General features: G+C 35.8%; 1 protein-coding gene across 2 annotated transcripts in view; it reads right to left on the bottom strand.

Moving 5' to 3' along the window:
• The window catches only part of CNBD1 (cyclic nucleotide binding domain containing 1), a 430,168-nt gene that overhangs the window by 171,835 nt on the left and 245,134 nt on the right, over window positions 1–13,199 (bottom strand). For both annotated transcript variants that reach the window (XM_040493922.1, XM_040493921.1), the window contains exon 6: window positions 7,982–8,172. In XM_040493922.1, coding sequence (XP_040349856.1) covers window positions 7,982–8,172 — 191 coding nt within the window. The remainder of the gene's footprint in view (window positions 1–7,981; window positions 8,173–13,199) is intronic.

Genomic DNA, 13,199 nt, shown 5'->3' with positions numbered 1-13,199 from the left:
GAAGCAGATCACTGAAGGAAAACTGAGCTGAGCCTGCCCCTCCAGCCCCTGTGCAACTTTCCTACCCACCCCAGCTAATATGCCAGATCACCAGCACCACAAGCCTGGCAGTGTGCAAGTAGCCCAGACGGGCCATGTCACACCACAGTGAATCCCGGCCCTAGGAGAGGGGAAGAGAAGGTACACACCAGTCTGACTGTGGCCCCAACGGTGGGCTGGGGGCAGACATCAGGTCTGACTGTGGCCCCGCCCACCAACACAAGTTATTCAAGACAGCACAGGGGAAGTGCCCCGCAGTTCTGCACCACTCCAGGGACTATCCAAAATGGCCAAAGGGAAGAATTCCCCTCAAAAAAACCTCCAGGAAATAACGACAGCTAATGAACTGATCAAAAACGATTTAAACAATATAATAGAAAGTGAATTTAGAATAATAGTCATAAAATTAATCACTGGGCTTGAAAAGAGTATAAAGGAGAGCAGAGAATCTATTGCTACAGAGATCAAGGGACTAAGGAACAGCCAGGAGGAGCTAAAAAATGCTATTAATGAGCTGCAAAATAAAATGGAGACGACCACAGCTCAGGTTGAAGAGGCAGAGGAGAGAATAGGTGAACTAGAAGATAAAATTATGGAAAAAGAAGAAGCTGAGAAAAATAGAAAAAAAATCCAGGAGTATGAGGGGAAAATTAGAGAACTAAGTGATGCACTAAAGAGAAATAATCTATGCATAATTGGTATTCCAGAGGAGGAAGAGAGAGGAAAAGGTGCTGAAGGTGTACTTGAAGAAATAATAGCTGAGAACTCCCTGATCTAGGGAAGGAAATAGGCATTGAAATCCAAGAGGCACAGAGAACTCCCTTCAGATGTAACTTGAATCAATCTTCTGCATGACATATCATAGTGAAACTGGCAAAATACAAGGATACAGAGAAAATTCTGAAAGCAGCTTGGGATAAACGTGCTCTAACATATAAAGGGAGACCTATAAGAATCATGATGGATCTCTCTACTGAAACTTGGCAGGCCAGAAAGGAATGGCAGGAAATCTTCAATGTGATGAATAGAAAAAATATGCAGCTGAGAATCATTTATCCAGCAAATCTGTCATATAGAATAGAAGGAGAGATAAAGGTCTTCCCAAACAAACAAAAACTAAAGAAATTCATCACCACTTAACCAGCCCTACAAGAGATCCTAAGGGGGATCCTGTGAGACAAACTACCAGACATGGCTACAAGCATGAAACCTACAGACATCACAATGACTCTAAACCCATATCTTTCTATAATAACACTGAATGTAAATGGACTAAATGCGCCAACCAAAAGACATAGGGTATCAGAATGGATAAAAAAACAAGACCCATCTATTTACTGTCTACAAGAGACTCATTTTAGACCTGAGGACACTTTCAGATTGAAAGTGAGGGGATGGAGAACTATTTATCATGCTACTGGAAGTCAAAAGAAAGCTGGAGTAGCCATACTTATCAGACAAACTAGACTTTAAATTAAAGGCTGTAACAAGAGATAAAGAAGGGCATTATATAATAATTACAGGGTCTATCCATCAAGAAGAACTAACAATTATAAACTTCTATGCACCGAATACGGGAGCCCCCAAATATATAAAACAATTACTCATAAACACAAGCAACCTTATTGATAAGAATGTGGTAATTGCAGGGGACTTTAACACCCCACTTACAGAAATGGATAGATCATCTAGACACATGGTCAATAAAGAAACAAGGGCCCTGAATGATGCATTGGGTCAGATGGACTTGACACACATATTTAGAACTCTGCATCCCAAAGCAACAGAATATACTTTCTTCTCGAGTGCACATGAAACGTTCTCCAAGATAGATCACATACTGGGTCACTAAACAGCCCTTCATAAGTATACAAGAATTGAGATCATAGCATGCATACTTTCGGACCACAATGCAATGAAGCTTGAACTCAACCACAGGAAAAAGTCTGGAAAACCTCCAAAAGCATGGATATTAAAGAACACCCTATTAAAGAATGAATGGGTCAACCAGGCAATTAGAGAAGAAATTTAAAAATATATGGAAACAAATGAAAATGAAAATACAACAATCCAAACGCTCTTGGATGCAGCGAAGGCAGTCCTGAGAGGAAAATACATTGCAATCCAGGCCTATCTCAAGAAACAAGAAAAATCCCAAATACAAAATCTAACAGCACACCTAAAGGAAATAGAAACAGAACAGCAAAGACAGCCTTAACCCAGCAGAAGAAGAGAAATAATAAAGATCAGAGCAGAAATAAACAATATAGAATCTAAAAAAACTGTAGAGCAGATCAATGAAACCAAGAGTTGGCTTTTTGAAAAACTAAACAAGATTGACAAACCTCTAGCCAGGCTTCTCAAAAAGAAAAGGGAGATGATCCAAATAGATAAAACCATGAATGAAAATGGAATTATTACAACCAATCCCTCAGAGATACAAACAATTATCAGGGAATACTATGAAAAATTATATGCCAACAAACTGGACAACCTGGAAGAAATGGACAAATTCCTGAACACCCACACTCTTCCAAATCTCAATCAGGAGGAAATAGAAAGCTTGAACAGACCCATAACCAGCGAAGAAATTGAATCAGTTATCAAAAATCTCCCAACAAATAAGAGTCCAGGACCAGATGGCTTCCCAGGGGAGTTCTACCAGATGCTTAAAGCAGAGATGATACCTATCCTTCTCAAGCTATTCCAAGAAATAGAAAGGGAAGGAAAACTTCCAGACTCATTCTATGAAGCCAGTATTACTTTGATTCCTAAACCAGACAGAGACCCAGTAAAAAAAGAGAACTACAGGCCAATATCTCTGATGAATATGAATGCAAAAATTCTCAATAAGATACTAGCAAATTGAATTCAACGGCATATAAAAAGAATTATTCACCATGATCAAGTGGGATTCATTCCTGGGATGCAGGGCTGGTTCAACATTCACAAATCAATCAACGTGATACATCACATTAATAAAAGAAAAGATAAGAACCATATGATCCTGTCAGTCGATGCAGAAAAAGCATTTGACAAAATTCAGCATCCTTTCTTAACAAAAACCCTTGAGAAAGTCGGGATAGAAGGAACATAGTTAAACATCATAAAAGCCATTTATGAAAAGCCCACAGCTAACATCATCCTCAATGGGGAAAAACTGAGAGCTTTCCCCCTGAGATCAGGAACATGACAGGGATGCCCACTCTCACCGCTGTTGTTTAACATTGTGCTGGAAGTTCTAGCATCAGCAGACAACAAAAGGAAATCAAAGGCATCAAAATTGGCAAAGATGAAGTTAAGCTTTCACTTTTTGCAGATGACATGATATTATACATGGAAAATCCGATACACTACACCAAAAGTCTGCTAGAACTGATACATGAGTTCAGCAAAGTTGCAGGATACAAAATCAATGTACAGAAATCAGTTGCATTCTTATACACTAACAATGAAGCAACAGAAAGACAAGTAAAGAAACTGATCCCATTCACAATTGCACCAAGAAGCATAAAATACCTAGGAATAAATCTAACCAAAGATGTAAAGGATCTGTATGCTGAAAACTATAGAAAGCTAATGAAGGAAATTGAAGAAGATTTAAAGAAATGGAAAAGCATTCCGTGCTCATGGGTTGGAAGAATAAATATTGTCAAAATGTCAATACTACCCAAAGCTATCTACACATTCAATGCAATCCCAATCAAAATTGCACCAGCATTCTACTTGCAGCTAGAACAAGCAATCCTAAAATTCATATGGAACCACAAAAGGCTCCGAATAGCCAAAGTAATTTTGAAGAAGACCAAAGCAGGAGGCATCACAATCCCAGACTTTAGCCTCTACTACAAAGCTGTCATCAACAAGACAGCATGGTATTGGCACAAAAACAGACACATAGACCAATGGAATAAAATAGAAACCCCAGAACTAGACCCACAAACGTATGGCCAACTCATCTTTGACAAAGCAGGAAAGAATATCCAATGAAAAAAAGACAGTCTCTTTAACAAATGGTGCTGGGAGAAGAGGACAGCAACATGCAGAAGAATGAAACTAGACCACTTTCTTACACCATTCACAAAAATAAATTCAAAATGGATAAAGGACCTGAATGTGAGACAGGAAACCATCAAAACCTTAGAGGAGAAAGCAGGAAATGACCTCTCTGACCTCAGCCGTAGCAATTTCTTACTTGACACATCCCCAAAGGCAAGGGAATTAAAAGCAAAAATGAACTCTTGGGACCTCATGAAGATAAAAAGCTTCTGCACAGCAAAGGAAACAATCAAGAAAACTAAAAGGCAAACAACAAAATGGAAAAGATATTTGCAAATGACATATTGGACAAAGGGCTAGTATCCAAAATCTATAAAGAGCTCACCAAACTCCACACCCGAAAAACAAATAACCCAGTGAGGAAATGGGCAGAAAACATGAATAGACATTTCTCTAAAGAAGACATCTAGATGGCCAACAGGCACATGAAAAGATGCTCAACGTCGCTCCTCATCAGGGAAATACAAATCAAAACCACACTCAGATATCACCTCACACCAGAGTGGCCAGAATGAACAAATCAGGAGACTATAGATGCTGGAGAGGATGTGGAGAAACGGGAGCCCTCTTGCACTGTTGGTGGGAATGCAAACTGGTGTAGCCACTCTGGAAAACAGTGTGGAGGTTCCTCAAAAAATTAAAAATAGATCTACCCTATGACCCATTAATAGCACTGTTAGGAATTTACCCAAGGGTTACAGGAGTACTGATGCATAGGGGCACTTGTACCCCAATGTTTATAGCAGCACTTTCAACAATAGCCAAATTGTGTAAAAAGCCTAAATGTCCATCAACTGATGAATGGATAAAGAAATTGTGGTTTATATACACAATGGAGTACTACGTGGCAATGAGAAAGAATGTAATATGGCAATTTGTAGCAACGTGGATGGAACTGGAGAGTGTGATGCTATGTGAAATAAGCCATACAGAGAAAGACAGGTACCATATGGTGTCACTCTTATGTGGATCCTGAGAAACTTAACAGAAATCCATGGGGGAGGGGAAGAAAAAAAAAGAGGTAGAGTGGGAGAGAGCCAAAGCATAAGAGACTCTTAAAAACTGAGAACTAACTGAGGGTTGATGAGGGGGTGGGAGGGGGGGGAGGGAATGTGATGGGCATTGAAGAGGGCATCTTTTGTGATGAGCACTGGGTGTTGTATAGAAACCAATTTGACAATAAATTTCATATGTTAAGGATAAATGGCCAACAGATATAGGATAAAGTGTTCAATATCACTAATTATCAGGAAAATGCAAATTTAAACCACAATGAGTTATCATTTCACACTTGTTAGAATGGCTATCATCAAAAAGACAAAGGTAAGTGTTGGGAAAGATGTGGAGGAAAGAGAATCTTTGTATACTATAGAAATGTAAATTAGTACAACCATTACTGAACACAATATAGAGTTTCCCCAAAAAGTTTAAAATAGAACTACCATACAATCCATTAATCTCATTTCTGTGTAGACAACTAAAGAAATGACACTCTCTCAAGAAATATCTGCATTCCCATGTTCATTGCATCATTATTCACAATAGCCAAGATATGGAAACAATTTAATGTCTATCCATGGATGAATGGCTAAAGAAAGTGTCAATTTGTTACAACATGGATGAACCTGAAGGACACCGTGTTAAGTGAAATAAGCCAGACATAGAAAAACAAATATTTTATGATCTCACTTGTATATGTAATCTAAAATAGTCAAACTCGGTCGCCTGAGTTGCTCAATAGGTTAAGCATCTGACTTTGGCTAAGGTCATGATTTTACTGTTCATGAATTTTAGCCCTACATTAGGCTCTGTGGTGACAGCTCACAGCCTGGAGCCTGCTTTGGATTCTGTGTTTCCCTCTCTCTCTGCTCCTCCCCCTCTCATGTTCTGTCTCTCTCTCTCTCTCTCTTTCTCTCTCTCTCCCACATTCAAAAATAAATAAACATTAAAAAAAATAAAAAGTAAATAAAATAGTCAAACTCATAAAAGCAAAGAATAAAATGTTGGTTATTAGGGACTGCGGGGTAGAGGAAATGAAGACATATTGCTCAAAGATTACACAGTTTCAGTTATGCAAGATGAGTAAATCCTAGAGGTATAATGTATAGCAGGGGACTAAAGTTAGCAATACTGTACTGTATACCTGAAATTTGATAAGAAGGTAGATATTAAGTGCTCTCACCACAAAAATATAACTATGTGAGATGATGAATATGGTAATTAGCTTGATTGTGGTGATAATTTTCCCTTATTTACATTTGAGATATACACCTTAAATACACACCATTTTTACTTTTTAATGACAACCCAACTAAACTGGAGAAAAACATACTTCATCCCAAGCAGAATGACAGATTAGTACTACTTTCACAGACCTAATGCAGAATTCAGAAGTGGTGGTCCCATCACATTCCCATTTATTCATGAGTTTTGCCCTCACCAAATGAACAAATATGTCCTGGAAGAGTAGAGTTGACTACATTAAAGTGGACCAAGAAGTAGCTCTACTTATAGCTACTGTGCCAAGTATGGTATTTTTTCCCTCAAGTATAATAAAATGGCATCAGGTACCTGGTATGTGGCTATTGAGTGACAAATGTATTCTTTTTCATCTCTATCAAGAAAGATCAGGGGCACCTGGGTGGCTCAGTCAGTTAAATGTCAACTTCATCTCAGGTCATGATCTCACAGTTCATGGGTCCGAGCCCCACATCAGGCTCTGTGTTGACAGCTCAGAGCCTGGAACCTGTTTTGGATCCTGTGTCTCCCTCTCTCTCTGTCCCTTCCCACCACCCCCTCCCAAAAATAAATAAAGATTAAAAAAAAGGAAAGATCAGAAACATTACCTGTTCCTGTGTGATCAGCAACAATATACTTTTATATTCTTGTCTCATTTTTTATCTTCATCTTTCTTTCATAGTTTTATCCATACTCATTCTTCTTGAACCTGAGAATGTCCTAGGTTTTCCTGACTTCAATCCGTAGTGCTGAATAATTTGACTTTAATTGGTTTCATCGTTTTGTTTTGTTTTGTTTTTTCTATCCTGAACATCTTGACTATTATAAATCTAAAACTGGCTTTTTTTTTAAGCTACAATTCTAGTCAAACTACATTTGATACCCACAGAGAGTCCAGAGATCCAAAAAATACTGAACTTTAATTTTTTGGCTAGCTGATAGTCTTGATAATACATATAAACACAAGATTTTCTTCAAGCAAGACCTTGTAATGGAATCACCTTGACCTTAGCGTTGCTCTTAAGATAAATAGGATAAGCATACATTCTTAACTTGATTAAAAAGACCTTTCATGATTTGTCTTCTGTATTATTCTCCTCAAATTACCTGTTCCCCCTCCCTTATCTCAAACTACCCTCTTCCTCATTCAGTGATCCAATCACATTGGCCATCCTAGTTGTCCTAGTTATCAAATATACTATATAATCCCTGCCAGTGGGTGGTATGTTGTTGAAGGCATCCCTCATTAAAATTTCTTAAACAAATTTCAAGTTCAATATTAATAGTTTAATTTTCTTTTTTTTTTTTTTTAATTTTAGATATATGTAGAGAGAGCACAAGCAGGGCAGGGAGTGGTGGGCAAAGGGAGAGAGAGAAGTTCAAGCAGGCTCCATGCTGAGCCGGATCCCATGACCCTGGGATCGTGACCTGAGCCAAAACCAAGAGTCGGACACTCAACCAACTGAGCCACCCAGGTGCCCCAGGATAATTTTCATTTTTAAAAGATATAAAGATTTTTAAAAGATTTTTTTATATTTAATACTTAAGAACTCACTCAAGATATCTAGATTTACATATCAGAGATCAAATTTTACAATAATGATACTTTGGTTGCTTATGGAAAAAGGAAATATTCATTTCTTACCATTGGATCACATGAAGGTGTGTGCATCTCAGCAAGTATGTTTTTGAAGTCTTCATTGGAAACAAATCCTTGGAAACTCTGAGGTATGAAAGAGGATGTTGACTCATTTTCATCAATCAGATCTTTATATGCCTTTGTTTGAGGTCGAGCTGAACCTTTCAGTATTATATAAAATCCATCATTTCCAACCACTGAAACAAAACAAAACCAAAAAAGATATACTGTTGACTTTATTTCCCAGGTTCTTTGGTATAGACATGAACACATCATATTACACTTGCGTTGCTTTTAGTAGATTTCTTCTATTCAATGAGGACTCTAACATAGCACTTAGATATTCACAAATAATTTACTCAAATAAAAAAGAATAGCAAAGACATGTTCCACATCTGGAGAATTTTTTTCTGACAATTACAATAATCAATCCTCATGGAACTGATAGATTCTGGAAAAAGAACCTTGAAAGCATATTACAGTTAATGGATTTAAGACATTTTGAGAAAAATAGGATCAGAAAACACCTTGAACTCTTTAAAATGTTACCTCCTCCTCAAAAAATGCCATTTTGCTTATTTTATATAAGTAAGAATATATATCTATTATTAACTTTTGTCTTTTCTTTGGACATGATGATTGTTCATAGAAGCTAGTTTGGAGACGCAGATCATTAATAGGAGGAAGAGTTGTTTCCAGTATTTCTCATACTTCACAATTTATCTCTCCACAATCGCTCCTCTAATTCCAGTTTCTAAAGTTTAACTATGTCCTGTGTAAGTTTGGTTGGTTTATTAAGTTGTGAGCATTTTGGATACAACTTAAATCCATTCTAGTTCTTCTGAAACCTGACCTTTTAAAGAAACAGGACCTGGGAACCAGATGATGTCATTTTCCAAATGTTTACATAACTTTATAGGATTGGAGCAAATTATTCAAGTGCTGTGAAAAGAGATTTTTCTTAAATTTTTCTTATTATTTTGCTACAAATAGAAACTTTACAAATTGATTTTTAGGGGCAATTTTTTTAATGTCTAAGAGATGCCAACTGCTTGCCTTTTCTTCTTTTTTCTAAATAAGTGCTTTATTAGTGGGGCTTTCTTGGTTACCATCTGTATACAATGACGACAGGATAGTGATTTTCAGTCTTCTTTAAAGCAAGGGTTGTTTTGCCTGAATACTTGAGCTTAAAATAGATGTCTTTCTGGATAGCACAGTATCACTTGTCACTAAACATCTAATCCATGTGGTGAAAGCATTGCAGACACATTGCTTTTAAATAGCTATCAGGTGAGCTGTATGGAACTACATTGTAGAAAGTACACTGTAAAGGGAAAAATAATAAAATGTTGTAAGGGTGGTAATGATTTTGATCAGTTACATAGGGGGAAAGGCAGTTGGGTAAAGCTGTTTCCCAATAAATACATTTGTATTTTGTTTTTGTATAGACTTAACTGGCAATTCTTAGCATAGAATAAAAATTGTAGAAAGAGGTATATTTTATGAAATAATTTTGTTCCAAAGGCTGCTAATTGCCTACCCAATATTAATATGCTCCTTTTTCTTTACCAACAAACCACAATTTTATTGAGTGCTACATACGCGTTTAAAAATTACGTTTTGCAGATATTCTTATATGCGTCGCCCTGTGACATGATTCTAATTAATAAAACACTGGGAGAATTTTTGCTTTCCAAACGTGCATGCTACTTCTTCTTCCCGGATACCTAGAACAAAGTTATGATGTTGGAGCTGGAGAAGCATCTTGCAACTAAAAGGAAAAGGCAAGGAGAATCTCAGGAAATTCACCTTTAAATATGTCTTGTGACTTCGTTATTATGTAACCTAAATAAATCCTAAACGTTTGTAAACTAGTGTCCTTTAGTTCTCTATTACTCACAGCTGAAAACAGTTTCTGTAAATATTGTACTTTCACTTAACTCTAACCATAAAATATGTTTGTTTTACTGATGAATGTAACTCTTCTGTTTCTCTGAAGAAAACCTTCCTTTTCCGTCAGGCTTTGGCCCAGTGACAGTGAATTTGACTAATTAATCTCTACTTACAATGCATTAGTTTTCACAATTACATTTTTTAAATATCTGTAATATTAAGGAGCCCCTTAAGGAGTTAAACTAATTAGAGGGGGAGTAGACTTTGAGATTCATGGAAAATATTTTAGTCAGAAAAGATTTCATCAGTCCTCAAATTATACTCACCAAAAGAATAAGTTAAATTGCTCTATTCTGGAAGGTGCTAACTCCACTTATATATAAAGATGACAGTTGCATTTTAAATGGCAAAGAGAGGACTATGTTTTACATAGATACCATGCTTTTATTAGTAGTGATAGGTAGATACCATTTTAAATGATTCATTATATATTGATGATTCCTTCTTTCCAAATAAAGTACTACAAATGTACCAAGTGCTGGCCTAGGAGGCAAGGGGAGGGCCTAAGATTTGATCCTAGTGTTGCATTCATTCTGAATCTGGGAGAGTCACATGTTCTTCAACTTCCAGTTCAAACCCTGTCATGCCAAATCGATTTATCTACATGTGGCAAAATTTTCTGTATTGTACATAATAAATTTTTATGTGGCAGTTACCATTGATTGAGTTTAAATAAACTATAAATTTCAAAACTGACATAAATAACTAAATTTTACCAATGAGAAGATTATTTAAAAAAATTTTGGCCAACATGAATTAATAAACTTTTAGAGATACAGATGAAAAAGACTTAATTATAATATTTGAATTAGTGAATAATACTTAAAATCTCACATTAAACAATATTAATTTGGAAATACTTCACTTAATATAAAGTGCATAAACTATTTTATTTAAACATGTTACATAAATCTATGCCCTTAGTTTCCTCATAATCACTTGAATCATTTCTCCATTCATCTGAAACAGTTCTCAGAAAAATTTTTACTACAATTGGTTTGGGATACAGTATATTTTGTATCTTTATGTAATTAAATTCTTGGAAATATTTTCCCAAGCTACAAGTACTATAATTATTTTCCTGACATTGACAAGTGTTTTTTAGCTGTTTAAACTTCATAAAATAATTGTTCAATTTACTGCTAAAAATATTTTTTCCAAAATTAAAAAAATACAGAAAAAGTACAAGGAAAAAATAAGAATCTCCAATACTTATAAAAACCAGAATTTTTATAAGTGCATTTATTTTGAAACAGCGAGAGAGAGGTGCCTGGGTGGCTCAGTCAGTTAAGCATGTGACTTCAGCTCAGGTCATGATCTCATGGCTCCTGAGTTCAAGCCCCACTTTGGACTCTGCACTGACAGCTCAGAGCCGGCTTCAGATTCTCTGTCTCCTTCTATCTGTCTTTCTCCCCTGCTTACATGTTCTCTCTCTCAAAAATAAATAAATAAACATTTTTTTAAAAATAGAGAGAAAATGCCAGCATTCAAACATACTTTAGGAAATTTATATTAAAAAAAGAAACAGAGAAAGAGAGAAAGATGAGGGGTGGAGTAAGAGACAGAGAGAGACAGAGAAATCAGAATAATTTAAAGACTGAAAAAATAAAAAATTGACATGGATGTGAAGTAAATGGAATTCTCATACATTGTTGGTGGGAGTGTAAAGTTGTACAATTGCTTTGTAACAATGTCTGGCAGTTTCTAATGCAATGAAACATACATCTAACCTATGTTTCAGTAATTCAGCTCTACATGTTTACTCAGAGGAAACAAAAGTAGATGTCCAAAAAAGGACTTGTACAAGAATGTTACTAGCAGCATTAGCATAATGGATAAAAGAAGTAAAAGCTGGAAACAGCTTAGGTATCCAACCAGAAGAAAATATATAAAAAAAATCTCTGGTATATACATGCAATGGAATACTACTCAGCCATAAAAATGAATGAACAATTGATTCATGTGACATGAATGAATATCAAAAATATTATGTTGATTGAAAGAAGGCTTTCATAAAAGAGTACATGTCATTTGATTTTGTTAGAGTTCTAAAAGTCTCACACAAGATAGATTTATACTAAAAGAAAGAAAAAGAAAGGAAGGAAGGAAGAAAAGGAGGGAGGGAGGAAGGAAGGGAGGGAGGGAAGAAGGAAGGAAGGTAGGTAAGAAAGACAGAAAAGAGCAGTTGCCTCTGGCGGGTGGGCCAGAGATTGGCAAGAAATATGGGAAGAACTTTCTGAGGGAATGGTAAAGTTCTATATCTTGATAGAGGTTTGTATTAGAGTAATTGTCAAAACTCATCAAGTGATACACTTAAGGTATGTGTATATATATATATATATATATATGCACATCATTATATGTAAATTTTACCTTAAAAAAATAAAGGACTGGAAAGAAATATTGAATTCCAGGTAAACACTGATGTGTTTATAAGTGAAATGTCATTCTATGGTATGTTAATAGAATGGATATTATGCAGATGTAGAGTGGGGGAAAACTGTAGGAAAAAATGTGCAATTACAAGATGATAAACATTTTTTATTACTTTATTTGTCCACTGTTCTGAACATATTACATATATTAATGCTTTTTATCCTCTTAGCGATCCTATGAGTCAGGTATTAGGATTGCTCCAACATCACAACTGTGGAAACAGAAGTCACTGAGCTACTAAAAATCCAGCCCTACCTCAAAGAGCCAGTAGTGGTAGAGTCAGTATTTAAACACAACAAATACTATGCCAACCTAAGTCAGCATCAGCACCTTCTCCCTGCCTGCTGCCCTGCTGTCTCTCTTTGTCTCAGTATATGTTTTATAGACCTATGGTTTCAATTGTGGTAAAGTAAGACAACATGTGTGACCTACACAGATGTCGTGTTTCATTTTAAGTAAAAAAGGCACATTTTAAAGTAATATATACTAGTTTAAAATGTTAACAAATAAAAGTCAATATATGTATACCTATAAGTACATATTTATGGTATAAACACTATATAACAAAAACAAATCTAGAAAGAGATTTGGTACTACACTAATATTATAATTAATTGTTCACAAGAAAATGGAGAGTAATTTAAATAGAGATCATGGAAAAGGACACTGTTAATTATTGAGCAAAATAATAGTGCCTGATTAGGATTGCAACTATACCTGTCCTTAGATTTTCTCCATATGGTTAATATCCTTAGATCTTAATAGTGGGTTGACTGGCTATTCCAAAAAAAAGGGCTTGTTAAAAAACAACCTTTCTATCTAGAGGTCCAAAATC

Source organism: Herpailurus yagouaroundi, unplaced genomic scaffold, assembly GCF_014898765.1.
Source record: "Herpailurus yagouaroundi ecotype Mexico unplaced genomic scaffold, PumYag 186, whole genome shotgun sequence".
Classification (NCBI taxonomy): Eukaryota; Metazoa; Chordata; class Mammalia; order Carnivora; family Felidae; genus Herpailurus; species Herpailurus yagouaroundi.
The sequence above is the reverse complement of the archived record's forward strand: the minus strand, read 5'-3'. Positions and strand labels throughout refer to the sequence as shown.